Genomic DNA, 19,338 nt, shown 5'->3' with positions numbered 1-19,338 from the left:
TCACAATGCGGTATCTCCTCCCAACGGTCAGAATGGCCATCATCAAAAAGTCTATAAATGAATGCTGGAGAAGTTGTGGAGAAAAGGAAACTCTCCTTCATTGTTGGTGGGAATGTAAACTGGTGCAGCCACTATGGAAAACAGTACAGAGGTTCCTTAAAACTAAAAACAGTTACCATATGATCTGGCAATCCCACTCCTGGGCATATAGCCAGAAAAGCCAAAAACTCTAGATATATGCACCCAATGCTCACAGCAGCACTATTCACAATAGCCTAGACATGGAAGCAACCTAAGTGCCCATTGATAAATGAATGACTAAAGATGTGGTATAGACACAATGAAATATCAGACAAAGACAGACAAGTATCATATGATTATCATTTATATGTGGAATCTAAAAAAATGATACAAACGAACTTATTTACAGAACAGAAACAGACATAGACATAAAAAACACACTTATGGTCACCAAAGGGGAAAGGGAAGGGAGGGGGAAATTAGGAGTTTGGGGGGGGTACTAAACCTCAGCGGTAGAGTGCGTGCTCAGCATGCATTAGGTCCTAGGTTAAATCCCAAGGACCTCCTTTAAAATAAATAACCTGATTATCCCCCTGCCAAAAAAAAAAAAAATAATAATAATAATAATAATAAATAAGGAGTCTGGGATTAACAGATGCATACTACTATTTATAAAATAGATAAACAACAAGGACCTACTGCACAGCACGAAGAACTATGTTCAGTATCTTATAATAACCTATAATGGAAAAGAGTCTGAAAAAGAACAGATACAGATACACACACACACATATGAACTAAATTAATTTGCTCTATACCAGTAACTAACACAACATCATAAATCAACTATACTTCAATTTTTTAAAAAAAAGCTTTTTTTAAAAAAGACAGGCTGACTCTCTTGTTAGGTATAATGCAGCTAATTCCTTTAAGCTGAAGTCAATGCTCATTTACCATTCCAAAAGTCCCAGAGCCTTAAGAATTATGTTGAATCTATTCTTCCTGAACTCTATCAATGGAACAAGAAATCCTGATGACAGCACATCTGTTTCCACCATGGTTTACTATTTAAAGCCCACTGTTGAGACTTCACTGTGTTCTTATTTTAAAAAATTTCCACAGCCCACCCAACCTTCAGCAACCACCACCTTGATCAGTCAGCAGCCATCAACATCAAGGCAAGACACTCCATTAGCAAAAAGATTATGACTCACTGAAGGCTCAGATGATGGTTAGCATTTTTTAGCAATAAAGTGTTTTTTTAGTTAAGGTATGTACACTGTTTATTGAGAAATAATGCTACTTCACCCGTAACAGGTTACAGTAGATGTAAACGTAACTTTTATATGCACTGGAAAACCAAAAAAATCATGTGACTGGCTTCATCGTGGCATTTGCTTTACTGTAGTGGTCTGGAATCAAACCCACAGTATCTCCAAAGTATGCCTGTAGTTGACTGAAGAGATAAGGATAAATACAACATGCCAGAATCACCTGCCTTTCCCAGTAACATATGCAACAGACTGATACTAGCTCATGCTGCGAGTGATAAGAATGTCTTCAATTTTAGACCTCTCAGGAATTGGACATGGAGATTCCTACTTTATTAACATTACCATTTTAAGCACATTTTAATTCATACTACTTTCTAGATTTTTATTTTAATCATCATTGGCATTCATATTTCATAACTATAAAAATTTAAAAGTGTACTTACCTTGAATGGACTTCTTCAAAGAAAGAACAAGCGTATCAAATAACTTCTGGATGAGATCGTCAATCACAGTCTTCACGGGGTTGCAGTTAATATTTAAACAGTCTACCTTGACAGCACTGAAAAATGCCAATGGACATATTCTGACATGAAAAAGATGAACTAGAGGAAGAGTCTTATTATAACATGATTTTATGTAATGCATTTTAAAACATCACCCGAAAGCATTATTGTGATCTTTAAGCACATTTCAATTTCATTTAGCAAAAATGCCTTACACATGCTACAATGAAGTTTTTCATTACACGATTTTTTTATAATACTCGTTTTTAATCATCCAGTGTGTCTGTTTAAAAAGAAGCAGCGCAATATGAATTACTAAAGTATCAACATGAATATAGTTAAATTTTTCCATGCTTTCTTGTCACAGTATATAACATAGCTACTTAAAGATTTATAAAATAAATTCACTATATTGTAATGAAAGGACAAACAATCACAGAAGAAAGGAAACGAAGATAGGAAGTTACGGATTATCGAGACACTAAAACAATAAACAGTAAGATACAATTTTATATCTAACTCACAAAATCCTAGTTCAAGTATTTCTATCTTAAGGAAGCTTTCCCTGATTTCACCATAAATAGATGGGATGTCATCCTCCTGTAAATCTCCACTGCCTTTAGTTCAATCTTTAATATGGAATATAGACTTTTCTATCTGGTATTAATATCAATTCATAACAACATTTATCGAGAATTTACCCTGTACCAGTAATTTATATGAAGTTACTCATTTAATCCTCAAAACACTGAGATAAATAATATAGTTATAATTATTTTAAAGCTGAGAAAATTGAGGTTCACAGGGTCTAGATAACTGTCAAAGTCATGCAGCTGTTAAGAGTCATCTAACTCCAGAGTCCACTCTCTTAACCTCTGTGTGTACTTGACTTAATCATCAAATAGCCTTGTCTTACTGCACTACCAGAGAGCAAGCAACCTGATCTCAGGTCCTCTGTCTTCATCTTTGTACTCCCATAGGACAAGGTTTTGCATATTGTAAATGCCCCACCAGGTATTTATTGAAAGAAGGAACAAATAAATTAAAATAAAAGTGGTATTATTCTTTGCAGGTGGTATGTGCACAATTAAACAAGGCCCTTCCTTCACAGGGCTTGTTACATAGAGTGGGTCCAGTGACACGAGTTTCTGAGTAAAGGGGACACATTAAGTCATTAATGATTATATGACCAAGCAGCTGGGTCATGAAATGCCCCTCAGAGGGCCTCCTCCACATTTAAGGTGTCTAGATGCAACAACTTGGTGCACCTCCCAGGGCATTCGGAAAGGAAGCAGCGCAGCACAAAATTAGTCAAATGTCTTCCAGTATGCTCCCAGTGGTAGACGCTTACCATTCTGGGACTGTGCCTAAGCGCATCCAATACTAGATCCTCACACAAGATCTGGAGAGCAGCCTCTTCCTCCAGCCTACTCTAACTACGTCTCAGCTCGTAGAGCCTCTAGAAGGGATTGTTTCAGTCTCAGGATAGCTACTCCTAATTCTCAAGTGCCACAGCCCAGCTGTAGCGGAGGTAAGGAGATGGCCTGCCTTCAGCGCTAGCCAGTGAAGGTCCTCATACTACCCCACGGGGCAAACTGCTGTGACAAGCACGACCTTAACTTCACTATTATACCTTGGAAGCCGTTCTGCTTCTTTCCCTTTGATTTTCAGTGCTTTAAAATTTTTCTCCCAATCATGTACAGTAGAAAGATGCGTTTCCACGAGGGCTTCCATATCGACTTGCCCAATTACAATCCACTCCTATTTAAGAACAGAAAACATATTAAAGAAATGGAACTAATAACTTAACATTTAAAAAATCAGGGTCCAACTATTAGGAAGTAAGTTTCAGTTTAAGTACGTAAATACGATTACTTCATAGCCTAACGAATGAACAGGAAAAAAACAATTTAATATACAAAAGTACAGTGATCATAAAACTTTGAAGAGGCTGCAAAAAAAAATTTTTCCTTAGATTCCCTTCTCAAATTTGATGTATACAAAGATAAAATCACTTTTGCAAAACCAAGAGCTACTGCAAGCTACAAATCTGAAAGTACACAGATTTCATTAACTAAATAAAACGCAGAAGCAGCGTTGCCTTCTCAATCATATGCTTCAGGATCAATACAAATGAGCAATGAATGCCATTAGGTTTATCTTTGGAGAGTTGGTTGGTATGATGCACCTATCAACAAAAGGAAGTAGTTAAATCATCTCAGTTTAACTTTGAGGGCTTCCCTCCATGGATTGCTCTTGAGCTGAAGAATGAAAAGAGGATGTATTTTCCTGAAAGGAATTAAAAATGACACAACAGAGTCACCTCAAATTCCAAGTTAACATAACATTAAAAAAAAAAAAAAAAAGAGGGAAAAAAAAAAAAAAAACTAGTTTCTCTATCTTCAAATAGTCAAAGAGAAAAAAATTTTAGCGCAACTTTTTTCTCATGTGCGGCATACACCTGGATTGCACAAGAATCCTCAACGCTGGCTCTCTGGTTTGCCGCATTTTTGTTTTATGCTATACAAGATGAACTGTTGGTTTGTACATTTAATTCTAATTCAATCAGATGAAATATTATACTGGACAGAAAATTACATGTTCCATACCTTATGCTGGTGTAAAACAGCTAACAGTCTCCTAAACAGATCTTCTGCTTTGCTGAAGATAGTCAGAAATCCACTCGCATTTCTATCAATCATAATAGAAAAAATAGCTTCATCTCCTGCCTCACCCACTCCCTTAAACAGGTTAGGGATGCCGATGAATCTCCTCATTTCTCTGTAATATTTAGCCCGGATTTCTTCAAAAGGAGGCCTGAACTGTAACCGTCCTTGTCTGAAAGCAAATAAATAACTTTAAAATATAAACTATTAGAAAATTATAGACTGAAAATTAAACTGGGTTTTTAAAAACTCTTACTTGTATATTAAATCTATGTTTATTTCTGGCAGATTCTCATTAAGTGCTTCTAAGCCCATCTGATACTGATGTTCCAGGGCTTTGTAAAGTTGATGATTCCAGTGCTGCTTCCACGCATGCATGTCACTTGCTTGGAATCCCTAGTGTGTTATATTCATATTGTTTATTTAATAATTAGGTGTTGGAATGAGCTTTCATATAATGCTTTCACATCACATACAATAAAATTACAAGCAAAATAACACCTCATTTTAAATACCCTAAAACATGCAATTCCTTAATTGCTACTTGAATACACAGTCAAATATGAAAAGCTCTAGTCTTTGTACTTATACACAAAAAGATCAGTAAGATTTTCAAAATCAAGTTAATAGCAAATGCATTTTTATGTGGACTTTATTTTATGATCCTAAAAAAAAAAGAACAGAAACGATGGTTTATTTTGTAAATTTCTTAATCCTTTTGCAAAAATCCCCATCAAGTGTAATTCTTCTCTTCCCTTCCCCTCCCCAAATAACCCTCTGCACATTTAACAACATGATAAATTTAAAATATAAGAATGCTCAGAAGTGTAGTTTTTTGCTTCCATATAACTGTAAATCGTTAATTCTAGTATTTTCGTTTTTATTTTTTCTTAAAGTTCTAAGAACTGGAAAATGTAAGCAAGTGTGTAAGATACCTACCTCATATTGCACTGAGATCCCACTACCACCTACTAGGTAGCTTCTACGCTAACTACTTTCACATAGTTCACTTCAAATCAAAACGTGTGGAGCTGACATTTTACCCCCCAAGAAAGGGAAAAAATTCTGAAAACATTATTTCAGTCTTCAGGCTTCTGCCTAAATTTAACTTTGTCACAACTCAACAGACATAGCAATCACCTACAAGAAAACTAACAAATGATAGATATTTAAGCACCAACTCAAGAACGCTATAAAGTCTAAATTGAGGGATTTGGCATTCCTTAAGACAAATAGGAATTTAGTCTTATACTTTTTAAATATAAATACATTATTAATTTACAGTCTTTATAAGTAATTCAGTCAAATTCTGAATTTACAAAGAACTCATTAGTAAAGATTTATAGATAACCTTTGTGAATTTTTCATCAATTCATATATTCACATTCTGAAAAGGTCACATCTCAAAGTGTAGACAGCAATTAAAAGACACTGTACCTGTGCTTCTACACTTGCCAAGCCAGTCCTCAACTCCTGTAATCCATCTTTCCACCGCTGTTGCTGCCGAAGCAAATCAATGTTCATAAGAACTACCACCTGTTAAAAATGAGAGCGTAACAGTCAGAGTACCACCTGAAAAATAGTAACTTTTCAGCGGAAAAACCTGACAGGCACCACCTTCATCGAGTGATCAAGGTTAATTCAACTTATAAGACATATCAATACCAGATAACGCACTGAGAAAGGCAGAGCATCACTTTTGTGGTACTCCTGTCAAAACTGCACAACCCCAATCCAACAAGATCAAATGGAGGGACAGTCTAATAATAACTGACGAGTGTTCAACGGAAGTGTATCAAAGTCACGAGAAACAAGGTGACAGCCTCGGCAATTAACTGCAAGGCAGGATCCTGGATCGGATCCTAGAAAAGAAAAAGGACATCAGTGGGAGAAGTTGTAAATTCAGAACAGCCTATTTCCTCGTTTTGATAACTGTTCTATGATTATGTCAAAGCTGGGTGAAGGGCAAGTGTGAACTGTTTGTACTATTTTTGCAACTAAGTCTTAAATTATTTCCAAATAAGTGATTTAAAATTACAGCCTAATTATTTTTAAAAGTTATTCATAGCTTATTCCATTTTATAAATAAAATATACCTTTTCACAAAATGTAGTGTGCCATTTTCTCAGTTTTCTATTTTCAGTGGCAAGTCGTTCAGCAGCATTTTGGAGTTTCTGGATGTAGCCTTCCAATTCTTTAGGATTTTCCCAAGTGATTTGTGATTTTCCCCCACTTCCCGCTTTTGAATTCTAAGGTACAACAAATGACATTTTGATAAGATTCAACATTCTGCATCATAAGTCCAATGACCTCTAACACTGACCTGCAATAAAAGAGCACACAGTAATTCTTGCATTTTATAAATGATAAGGCATTCTGGCCAAGACTGAGTAGCCCCATTGCTTCCAAGTTCTCCCTCTTACAACTAAAAATCCCCGGACATAACAAGCAAGCGTCGGAAGACTCAAAGGTAGAAATAAGAAGGTGGAGAGCCTCAAAATCTTGGGATTTAAGGAACAGCACACTGGGCCTCCTGCTGTCTCCCATATACCCAGGACAGGAAGCTGGAGGAGCCTCCAACCTGGAACCACCTCCAGGACAGAGAAGTCTGCTCCCTCTGGCCGAAGGACAAGGAAACCAGTGGCCTAACAACAGAAAACCTTCTTAGCAATACCCACCCTACTCCACCCCAACACCTGCCCCTTCTGCAGATTCAAAGAGACCAGGCAGAGAGCTGACCATCCATCCTCTGTTTATGTCGGCGGGCCTTAACGGGGAGCTGAGCTTCCACTCCCGAGATGCTACAACAGAGCAGTGTGCAACATCCTCCACATCCTCCCGACCCTGTCAACAGGGCTTAGGAGGGAGCGAGGTTATATCCTGCTGGGAGGCAACCAGACATGGCCAGCTGGTGTTCCACTTTCACAGGAAGGTGTCAGTAGGGCAAAAAGCACAATGTTTCACTTTTGTCTGGAGGGTACCCGCAGGGTCCAGCAGAAATCTGAAAATACACACACTCACTCACCCTGGCCTCATGCTATACCTCACTGCTTCAGAGAGAAACAATACTTCACTTAGAAACCAAAAATATAAATGAATTGAATTTCTCAACTGAAAGTATGAGGGCTAGGAGGAAGTGGAACAATATTTTAAAAGTGCTAAAAAAAAAACAAAAAACTATCAACCATGAATTTTATATCTGGTAAAAATACCCTTCAGGAATGACAGAAAATAAAACCATTTTCAGACAAAAGAAAACTAACAGAATTCATCTCTAGCAAGCCTATCTTTAAAGCATGACTAAAGGAAATTTTCTCAATAAGAAGAAAATGATTAAAAAAACAGAAAAGGAAAGAAAAGAAAAAAGAAACCTGGAACTTCAGAAAGGGAAAAAAGAACACTGGGATCAGGAAAACATAAAAAAATAAACTGTCCTTCTCATGAGGTTCTTAAATTATATTGGATGCCTAAAGCAAACCCTGTGTGATGTGGTGTTCTATGTATGTAGAGGATACGAAATAAACACCTAAGACAAATACATAGAAGTGAAGAGCGTAACGAGACCTAAATAGAAGTAAGGTTCCTATACTTCACTTGAACCGGTAAATGGCAAGGCATAGCAAGTCTCGGGCATTTCGTAAATGCCCAATAAATAGTGGATGAATGAACGAAACTAAACAGGTTATAATAAATTCAGTAGCATACTCTGTGAGTCAGTTCAAAAGCCTTTACCAATTACTACACACTAGTTAACTGTTGTATTGCTAGAGTATAAAAATAAAGTCCCTGCTCTCCAGCGTAGTACGTGGCCAGGGGAGTGCAAAAAGCTTTAGTGTTCCTTCTCCTTGGTTTTTGTCTCCCACTATGTCTCTCTCTTAACATACACTAAATGTAATTATTTACTTCTCACAACCCAATTTCTCAAAATAAGTTTTCTCTTTAGGAGTATCAACAGATGTGATTTTGAATGTTTTTATTAGCAAAGAAATCGTTCTAAATGCTTACATTTAAAACTATCTATTAGGTGGAAAAGGTCAAAAATAATAAAGTATTATTCCATTTTCAAAAAGTCCACTTGTAAATATACACAGAAAAAGTTTAAAAGGATATACACCAGACTGTTACTAATGGCCATCTCTTGGTAGTACAATCATAAAACATTTTTTTTCTTTTTATCTCTATTTTTGAAAATTTGCATTATAAACTCATACTGTGCTATGGCAACAAGAAAAAAAATTAATGACATCTATAATATGAATTATCTAACTTCCAATAAATTTTAAGCCTAAGAACTAGTGTGCAGAAAAAAGTTAACCCAGCAGATCTGAATGCTATCCGTTAAAAGGTCTGCTTGAAAGATGTCATCAGCCGGCATCTGAGAACTTGGATTTTGGAAGAGTTCCCACCACTCTAACTTTTCAAGTGTCTCACTGCCCCTAAACAATATGTTTACACTGAACACTTGATTTCCTTCTGGCAGTCTGGAATTTTGGTACATATTATGCAGACAATACCTACATGACCAGTTTCTAATAAAAGCCTGGGTACTGAGTCACTCATGATCTTTCCCAGTAAGACGACATTTCACATGTCTTACGCTTTGTTGCTGGAGGAATTACGCGTGCCCTAGGTGACTCCACTGGGAGAGGACTCAAAAGCTTGCAGCTGGTTTCCCCAGAACTGCACCCCATGTACCTCTCCCTTTGCTAATTTCACTTTACACTCTCTCACTGTAATAAATCACGAATAAATCAGCCCTGGGTACAACTGTACCCGAGTCCCAGGAGTCCTACCACCAAACCACAGAACCTGGGGGTATTCTTGAGAACCATGACACAACAAGCTGTCCACTTTCAAACAAAAGAATAAAAGGGTATATTCCTCTTCTGCTTTTTTTTTAAATATGTCATGTATATGAAGGCTAAAAGTATAGATTTCAAAAAGTGAGCAGTCACATAGCAACAGTTTAAAAACTATTGTTGGTTTTCCCAATTTCTTATGTGTGGATATTTAAATAAGCATGGATAGAGCAAATAAAACTTTCAATTATAAAATCAGGAGATGATGGAAAAGCTTTAAAGAGTCTTATGCAAAAGGACTTCACACTTCAGTGAATAAATATAATAGCATACAAATCTGTATACTATATATATATCTCAATTCAACTGATTAAAATTAGCAGCAAAATATGTGAAACATTAAAACGTTTAAATCTACAGCTGTAAAAAATATCACTTGTTAACAGTGAAGGAAGTCACTGTAGAGCAAAATAAAGCCTTAGATCGATCCCTGACTGTTAAGCTAAGGGTATACTAAAAAAGCAAGAAACAAATACTTCACATGTAAAGTGAATTATAATAACATAAATTATAATAACATAAAAAGTCCATTTACCTTAATGATCTGTTCAAATGCTAAAGCAGATTGCAACATCATTGGTCTCTGACTTTGAATCATTTGTTGATCAATAGAATTATAAAAATGTGCCACCTACAAAATAAAATTCCAATTAGTATAATTAATCACAAATATCAAACTTAATTTTAAATTGTTCTTCATTTTTAACGATTTGAATGGAAGTAACTCTTCTCTCAATTTCAAAATTAAACAAAAAAATTAGTTTTTCATCTCCAGTACAGCATTTATGCATTATTAACTTACAAAAGTAACAAATATGTGTTGAGTCCCTATAATTTGCCAAGTCGTATCCTGGGAACTAATTAAACAAAGACTATAAAACCTAGTCCCTGGAATCAAGACATTCATAGTCTCATAGGGAACACAGAGGAAACCAGTGAATCATAGTAAGTGCTAAAAAACTGAAGTCTTTATTATTGCAAATCTTCAAACCTGCTCCTTCCTTTTCCAGTATACAATAATTTATCTATTTCTCAGATGAAAAATATCTTTGAGCTGTCCTTAACCGTTCTCACACCCCACGTCAGTGAAGTTTACTGACTATACCATCAAATACCAATTGAATTCAACCACTTCACCCACCTCCGTCAATCCCACCCCAATCCAAGCACCCTCTCCTTTCGCAAGACCAGTGCAGCAGCCTCCTGACTTGTCTGTTTCCAGTGAGGCCCTGCTATCTATTCAAAACACTCAGTGGAGCCAAAATAGTCCTTTTTAAATTAAAAATATATATGTAAACAAGAAGAAAAATCTAAGTATAGTCAGTTTACAATGTTGTGTCAATTTCTGGTGTACAACATGCTTTAGTCATACATGAACATACATATATTCATTTTCATATTCTTTTTCACCATAAGTTACAAGATATTGAATACAGTTCCCTGTGCTATACAGTATGAACTTGTTATTTATTTTTTATATATTAGTATCTGCAAATCTCGAACTCCCAATTTATCCCTTCCCACCCTTTTCCCCCCTCTAGTTTTTGTGTGGCACTTTTATGGTTTGATATATAGGATCATGTCATCCGCATATAATGACAATTTTACCTCTTCTCTTCCAATTTGAATCCCATTTCTTTCTTTGTCTTCTCTAATTGCTATGGCTAGGACTGCCAATATTATATTGAATAGCAGTGGTGAGAGTGGGCATCCTCATCTTGTTCCAGATTTTAGGGGGAAGGTTTTCAACTTTTCACCATTGAGTACTATGCTGGCTGTAGGTTTGTCATGAACAGCTTTCGTTATGTTAAGATATGTTCCCTCTATACCCACTTTGGTGAGAGTTTACCATAAATGGATGTTGAATTTTATCAAATGTTTTTTCTGCATCTATTGAGAGGATCATGTGGTTTTTGTCCTTTCTCTTGTTAATGCGGTGTATTACGTTGATTGATTTGCGTATGTTGAACCATCCTTGTGTCCCTGGGATAAACCCAACTTGATCAGGGTGTATGATATTTTTAATGTGTTGTTGGATTGTTTGCTAATATCTTGTTGAGGATTTGTGAATCTATGTTCATCAATGATACTGGCCTATAGCTTTCTTTCATAGTAATGCCTTTGTCCGACTTTGACATTAGGGTGATGGTGGCTTCATAGAATGAGTTTGGGAGCATTCCCTCTTCTTCAATCTCAAACTTTTCCAAAATGAGGATTGGTCTGGGCTCTTCTTTATATGTTTGATAGAATTCCCCAGTGAAGCCATCTGGTCCTGGACTTTTGTTTGCAGGGAAGTTTTTTATTGCCAATTTTATTTCACTTCTAGTGATTGGCCTGTTCAAATGATCTGTTTCTTCTTGATTCAGTTTTGGTGGACTGTATGTTCCTAGAAACTTGTCCATTTCTTCTAAGTTGTCCAATTTATTGCCATATAGTTAATAATATTCTCTTATGATTTTTTGTATTTCTGTGGTGTTGGTTGTAATTCCTCCATTTTCATCTCTTATTTTCTTTACTTGTGTGTTCTCTCTTCTCTTCTTGGTGAGCCTGGCCAGAGGTTTGTCAATTTTGTTTACTCTTTCAAAAAACTAGCTCTTGGTTTGATTGATTTAGTCCTTGTTTAAACATAAATCATATCATATATTTGCCTACTCAAAACTGTAAAGTGATTCCCCAATATATTTGAGAATAAAATGCAAAATCCCAAAATTCTTACCTAAAACCTTCCAATGGTTTCCCAACACACTTAAGAATTAAATCCAAATCTAAAACCCTTACTCTGGCACATTTCACATAAACTGGCCTTTAGCCCCCGACAAAGCTCTCCTTCACTGCATTGTAGCCAAATTGGCCTCCGTGCTGTTTCTCTAACCCAAACGAGTCTTCCCTAAGGAACTTTCCACATGTCACTCACTTCCTCTGCCTGCAAAGTCTTCCTCCAGACATCTGCATGGTACTTTTGCTCAGTTTATATCATGTCATTTCATTACCTTTTCATTCAGGCCTACCCTGACCACTCTGTATAAAACAGCAGTCTTTGTCACAGTCCTTTTACCATGTTCTCTTTTTCTTCAAAATACTTGCCTATCACTACCTAACACTGTATTGTCCATATGTTTGCTATTTATCTCCCCAATTAGTGTCATTCAATAAACGTTTGTTGAATTAAACAATCAAAAAAGAGATACCTACTAGAAGGTATAGTGGTGGACAAAAGACATTGTCAGCTCTGCCAGGGAAAAAGGAGAGGTTCAGGGAACAAGAGCAAGTAGATACTATGGAGAGAATCTAAGGAATTTAAGGAGACTGTCTTAACTTTTTTATCTCCAACCACATCATGGAATTCTTGGCACAGAGTAGGTGTGTAAAAAATATTCCTCAGCTAATTTTATAGTGAGTCAATTCTTTTCACTAGTATGCATAAAAATACATATTTTTGGTGGGGGATACCCACTCTATTCTATATCACAACTATAATTCAAGAAAAAGCCAGTTAGGAAAACTAGAAGCAAAAGAACACACACAATGACAGCAGGCTGGCCCTACTGTTATCTATCCAGCACCTACTTCATACTCTCTACTCTGGTTATATATGTGCTCCGAAGTAAAGGCACACACAGCTGGATTCTCCCAGCTGTTCATCAAGGGATCAATTACTATATGACCATCTGTTCACCTGAGCTTTTATTGTGTTAAATATCTCAGATACAGAAGTGAGCAAACCTCTGCTTTTGAATATATAGTCCCTCCATGTGAAATGATTATCTGTTCCTCCTTGTGCTCTTGAGAAAACATGTATACTATTCCAGACTCACATCAAATATCATTCCCCTGTAAAGATCTATCTCACGTGACCTTTACCTCTGCCCAGGAAAATAATTGAAAATTTTCACCTCTATTCTTTCATGGGACTTTCTGAACATGTATCTATAATATAGCACTCATAATATATTAAGTATTATATCTATTTTTTCATATATCTGTCATCACTATATGAATTGCAATGGAATAAATATGGGCTTTGGAGTCAGGGAGACATGGAATCAAATCGCAGCTTCATAACTTACTGTGTGGCACTGGGAAAACTGTTACAAATCTGATCCCCAGTTAGATAAGTGAAAATGGGGGATTAATTGAAATAACATAAATAAGGCATCTACCAGAAGGCCTGATATTTAATGAGAACTCAGTGTTTGGTTTGCTTTCTCCCACTAGACCAGGGGTTCTCAACCATGGCTGATCTGAACCCAGGAGGACACTTGGCAACGTCTACAGACATTTTTGATTGTCAGGACTAGGCTGGTGCTACTGGCCAGGGATGCTGCTAAACATCCTACAAGGCACAGGACATCACCCACAAAACAGCCAGTCCAAATGTCAAAAGTTCTGAGGCTGAGAAACCCTGTACCAAAGTATGACACTACTGTACTCATTTTTATATCCTCAGGACACTGTGCCTCGCAGTATAAGTGCTCAATGAATCTTTATTGGATGAAAGAATAAATAGAGACAAAATACACAAGATATTGTTCCTGCCCTCTAAGATCTATTAATCCAGTGAAAGAAAAGATGAAAAATTTCAACGCTATAAAAAAGTGTTTTAAGAGTGATGTGCACACGGCACACAAAATTAGGAACAATCAAACAAAAGACACAACAAACAAAGTGACTTGCGAGTTGGGAATTAAAGGATAATTCTGAGTGTTCCAATCAAAGGGAACAAGTATCAGTGCACAGACACGTTCAGAGAGGAGCCAAGCTGCACACACTGATGCACAGGGTGGAACATGACGGGAAGGGTCTAGGGAGTGAAGGCCATGACCAGGCAGGTGTGCTAGGGCATGACTGAGAAGAGCCTTGTATACTATGCTAAGGAGATGGACAGTGAGGCAGTAACAAGTGGTTTTAAACAGGTAAATGATTTGATGGCAACATGTGGAACGTGTAGACCAAGGAAATGACCAAAAACAGACCAATCCATCTGCTTGGTAGTTTCAAAGAATCTGCCCCTGGAAGGCAGGGAGAGGACCCTTACTTAGAAAGTACTTTAAGACCCATGACAGTAACAGGAAAGAAAGAAGAAAAAAGAAAGAATATTCTACTTTTACAAGTGCTTTTAGAATGAAAAGCAGTAATACCTCACATTAATAAATTCCCATATAGGAAATTACAAAGCAAATTTTGTAATGCAGTCATTTACCAAACAATAACTTCACAAGATTTAACAGTGCTATTCTATTAGCCTAACAAAATCAAAAGCAGAGAACAAAGCCCTTTAAAATATTCTAATGAACTCTGAATAGCCATGTTTTCAAAAGTATGATTTCATACCTGTTTCAGAATAATTGCTTGCTTGCAGAATTTCTGTGCAATGTTTGCAACTTGCTGTATTTTGGCAGGAATAACAAAGCCAAGTGCAGAAAGCTGACGAACTTCCCTCAGAAGAATCACCAACCGATCTGAATAATGCACTCTTAATGATCCATCATTAGGGTCCAATTCCATAATTTGACTATTAGCCTCAATACTACAAAACAAAATAAATAACTTTATTTAAATTTCATGTTCTCACTCTTGACTAATGAAAAACATAAGTTTTTTACAACTTTACTGTAAATATATTAACTCAAAGTAAAGTTTTCAAGTTATTTTTTCCACATAGTATTTCATAATTCAGATAAACTACAATATCCAAAATATACCATCACATTAGTATTTCAACAAAGCAGTTTTTGAGATTGATTTTTCTGACTTCAATCTTCAACTAAGACTTAAAATTGACATCATACCCATCATAAAGGAAAAAAGGTTTTGATTCACTTTCTAAAAGATACCTTAGGATTTTTAAGTCAGCTTATTTGGTTTTTAATACTTTTATTAAAGGGTCAGTAATAAACAACATCAAAATAGTAGGAGTAGAGATATTCATATGTTTCATTCTTCTACGTTTTGCTATGTAAGGACTGCCTTTTCTTTGTGTTTCTTCTAAAAGCCACAATAGTAAATTTTTACATTGGGGCACTCAAGTCAGCATGGACTGTGAAAATGAGAAGCTAAATTAAACTTGAAGTATTATGTTTTCATGACTCTTCTTCCAGGATCAGGTTTATATAATGCTCTTCCTTTCAAATCACTTTCACAATTAGAAGAAACTGCAAGTCTTAGAAAGTAAGCTACTGATAAGTGATGAACAGAATCTGTGAAGCTGACTTAGTAACACATAAAATACAGCATAATAAAAAGCAGATGCTTTAAAATAGCTTAAAATAATGATTTAGCCCAAACTTTCCTATAAAAACTTAAAGCCTGTCAGAAACTAACAGTGACGCTTTTTGTCTTTATTTGAATATTCAAAACGAGTCTCTACACACCAGCACATTCTAAAATATTTTCTAAAACACACCTGACTCTATGGAACAATAATAGATTTTACTCAAAAAAAAAAAAAAAAAAAGCAAGAGTCAGGGGTTGCATCACCAAATGGGAAACAAGAGGCTGAAGAAGGTTAAATGGGCTTCTTTACTGCAGGTCTCAGTCCTTGTGGCATGTAAGCTACCACACACAGTGGATCTCCACCAGAGCTACAGTGGTAAAAGGGTGAAAATTTCCCAAAATAAATACTTGACTAAAGAACTCTACCTTTTTTTTTTTTTTTTTTTTTTTTTACAGGAGATGCCTGAAGCATCTCTCATATTTTAGTTTTGGGATAGAAAGGCAAAGAGTTAAATGACAAAGTTATAATCATTATGCCCCAGCACCTTTTGATTCTTTTATTCTTCCTCCAGAACCAAAATGCAAGATAAAGGGAAAACAAAATTATTCACTCAGTTTAAAAGCTAACACTTTTGGCCTAATTATTCAGTGCCGTAGTATAGGGAAAACAAAAAGAACTTTCTATTATGACCAAAGTTACTTTTAAAAAATAGCAAGCTTCTAAAAAAATTACAAGTTTCTAAAATACAGACAATAACATGCTGGGGAAAGTTGACCTGAACAAAGGAACACTAGTTTTTCTAAACTATCCATTTCAAATAGGCATTAGAATAATTAGGTTAACCAGTTAAATTACATTCAATATAGCTTAATAACTATTTACCAAAAACTTATTGTGTTGGACACCATGAAGAAATACCCTTCATCTCAAGGAGTTTAAAAATAATGAAATTTTAGTTTACAATGTGTGTGTTTGTGTGTATGTGTGTGTGTGTGTGATGGTGGGGAGCAGTATATATAAAATATTAACATTAAAATGTAGGAAAATATATGTATACCAGTAACAAGAAACCAAGGGAGAGGGGAAGCCTAATTCCAGAATGGGAATCTGTAGTTCTGGGGAAGAGATATGAGAAGGAGGGGAAGGCAATCAAAATTTCCAACCTTAAAGACTTAACAGTTGATCATCGAAAACTAAACCCATCCCTCCCCCCCCCCAAAAATACTAAAAGCAGCAGCAACTTTAGAGAAAGGAGAGAGGAGTAGAGATGATTCATTTCATCTTGTCATTGGATTAATAACACAAGAAAAGATTCTTGTGTAGATTTCACTGTTTAGAATACGTATACTTACCACAGACCAGACCTGGGATCAGACAAACCAGACTGAACATCCCTGGACCAATCATCAAATTGTTCCTGTTCATACAGTTTAAACTGGTCTAAGACATCTTCAGCAGTTCGATGGAAAGATCGAAATCCTGACAAGTCAGACAGAAGAGCCTCTGCAATCTTGATGGTATCATCTACCTTAAAAAGCCAAATTACAGGAATATTTCTTATTTAAATTACAACAAAAATACCATAAAACCAGCCTCCTTCTCTGGTCTGTGATTCAGAAATTGTTTTCCCATTCCTCTGTAAGCAGTAAAATGGAAGATTTGCCAGTGAATTTAAGAATATCAACCCCTACTTTGTTTCTGAATTATACAACCTCAGAATAACAGAACACTGAGGATAACACATGTAAGGCATAATCTAAAGAGTAATATAAGGGAAATACAGGTGAAATTCCAAGGATTCAGCAATACTCCTAAACATGTTAAGCAATAATTTGAGCCCTTTACTAAATGCTCTGGTTAATAGCCCAAATAATGATTTAGGTTAATTTGAATGCCAATTAAAGGAGAAATGCCTTTCCTCCACAACTGTACAAAGAACATTGCAGCATCTTGGAAAGCTGACTGACAAGATTAGGCAGGATATTACAGAAAACAAAACATCAAAAATATAAACTTGAATAGGTAGAACTCTCAAATATGCTAGACTTTATAGTATTGTTTATCTGCTTACTCTTAACGATACATTACAGCCAATTAATATTTATTGCACAAGTCAAGTGCAAAACACTGTACTGCATACTAACTAGTAAGCACACAAGATTCTTAGGTCAACTTTGGTTTTTTGTTTGTTTTGTTTTGGGGGGGAGGTAATTAAGTTTATTTATTTATTATTTTATTTAATGGAAGTACTGGGGATGGAAACCAAGACCTCGTGCATGCTAAGCACTCTCTGTACCACTGAGTATACCCTCTCCCCTTAACTTTGATATTAAAATCATAGTCCTTTAAGTCTATATGCTGCCACTACTCTGGGCAATACTAGAATATTTCACCCCTTTAACTTGCCTTTCAACCTAGAATGACTTATTTACATAAACATACTTGCAGACAGACTGCACCTACCAAGATTCTGCAATGACACATTTCAAAGAATTAAAAAATCCTTTGAAAATAATGTTCTTCATATTTTTCACTTTCAAAATTCTACATTTTTACATGAAAATTAGATATGCCAAGACAATTTTTTTAATGTTTTCGCTACAGTTTTAGAGTGCCTTCTACACTAATTTAGCACATTTTAAAATTAGTATTCTTCAACTTTTATTAAAAGCAATACCTTCAGTTCGAGCTGGCGTACCCAAACTATATTATTGACAACTTCTGAAAGGTTTTTGCCAGAAAGTGGTCCAGATGCATCACCAGGAATTCCACGGCATCGTTTCTCAAAATCTAATCGAAAATCTATATAATTTAAATCAAATAAATGATTACACACATTTAGAAAACATTTTCTAAATGCCTCCCAAGTACCAAGCACTATGTCAAATGTTGTAAACAAAAAAATAATGAGTTTGTCCCTTATCCTCAGAGAGTTTTTACCATGTATCAAGTCAGAGGAAGAAAATAACCAGTTAATCCAAAAAATCTATCATTTATCACAGAAATAGTAAATTAATCTTCAGCATATAGAGGTCATAAAATGTAATCTCTTAATCCTAAATGGTATACAACAAAGAAAAAAGTAACCTAAAAAATATCTTCTCAAGCAAACACTAATTTCTGATAAACTCTTACCTTTAACTGAGTCCGTAAGTCTTGCCAGTAAAGTTTCTCTTTCTAACATCAGTTCCTTGCTTATAGTTGGACGCTTCACCAACACTTCGTATTTCAGAAATGCTTGAAGAAGCTAATATAAAATAAGTATATGTTCATCTCAGGAGGATCAACTTGGTAAAAACATGAGTATCTCCTAAAATAGCTTAAGGGAAATATTAAAAGTGAAATCCTTCATTATTTTACCTGCTGTGGACTATCTTGAATTTCTGAAATATAATTTTTCAGTTTTCCTGCTATTTTTCGTTCTGCAGGTGCAATAATTTTTTCATACTGAGACACTGCAGCTTTCCATAAAGGCTAAACAAATTAACAATATGGTTAGACTTTAAAATTCTGCCTTTAAAAAGAACAGAAACAGGAAACTATATACACAAACATATATGTATCTCTCCAACCTCAGTATATGGATTATACTGCACAGGATTCAGGCCAGTAAAAGGTTCAAACACTCGAGCCAGGCATGTGATTTTCTCATCACTGGCAGGTGAAAAATACAGAAGTTTCTCATGAATCGTTCTAACAGCCAAGACCTGAAACATAAAATATTGAAACAATAAATTCACTTAAATCAAAAAAGCAGCATAAATAGGTCTAAAATCTAAAGAGATTAGGCAAGAATTTCTT

General features: G+C 35.7%; 1 protein-coding gene across 5 annotated transcripts in view; it reads right to left on the bottom strand.

Annotated features, from left to right (window-relative positions):
* The window catches only part of DYNC2H1 (dynein cytoplasmic 2 heavy chain 1), a 264,211-nt gene that overhangs the window by 226,388 nt on the left and 18,485 nt on the right, over nucleotides 1–19,338 (bottom strand). For all 5 annotated transcript variants that reach the window (XM_031460657.2, XM_031460654.2, XM_064492852.1 and 2 more), the window contains exons 7-19: nucleotides 19,110–19,244; nucleotides 18,898–19,011; nucleotides 18,673–18,784; nucleotides 18,215–18,339; nucleotides 16,890–17,065; nucleotides 14,655–14,850; nucleotides 9,859–9,954; nucleotides 6,561–6,713; nucleotides 5,902–6,000; nucleotides 4,721–4,860; nucleotides 4,408–4,636; nucleotides 3,432–3,559; nucleotides 1,739–1,854 (exon numbers count right to left, since the gene is read on the bottom strand). In XM_031460657.2, coding sequence (XP_031316517.2) covers nucleotides 1,739–1,854; nucleotides 3,432–3,559; nucleotides 4,408–4,636; nucleotides 4,721–4,860; nucleotides 5,902–6,000; nucleotides 6,561–6,713; nucleotides 9,859–9,954; nucleotides 14,655–14,850; nucleotides 16,890–17,065; nucleotides 18,215–18,339; nucleotides 18,673–18,784; nucleotides 18,898–19,011; nucleotides 19,110–19,244 — 1,819 coding nt within the window. The remainder of the gene's footprint in view (nucleotides 1–1,738; nucleotides 1,855–3,431; nucleotides 3,560–4,407; nucleotides 4,637–4,720; nucleotides 4,861–5,901; nucleotides 6,001–6,560; nucleotides 6,714–9,858; nucleotides 9,955–14,654; nucleotides 14,851–16,889; nucleotides 17,066–18,214; nucleotides 18,340–18,672; nucleotides 18,785–18,897; nucleotides 19,012–19,109; nucleotides 19,245–19,338) is intronic.

The sequence above is a fragment of the Camelus dromedarius genome, chromosome 12 (assembly GCF_036321535.1).
Source record: "Camelus dromedarius isolate mCamDro1 chromosome 12, mCamDro1.pat, whole genome shotgun sequence".
NCBI classification, from domain to species: domain Eukaryota; kingdom Metazoa; phylum Chordata; class Mammalia; order Artiodactyla; family Camelidae; genus Camelus; species Camelus dromedarius.
The sequence above is the reverse complement of the archived record's forward strand: the minus strand, read 5'-3'. Positions and strand labels throughout refer to the sequence as shown.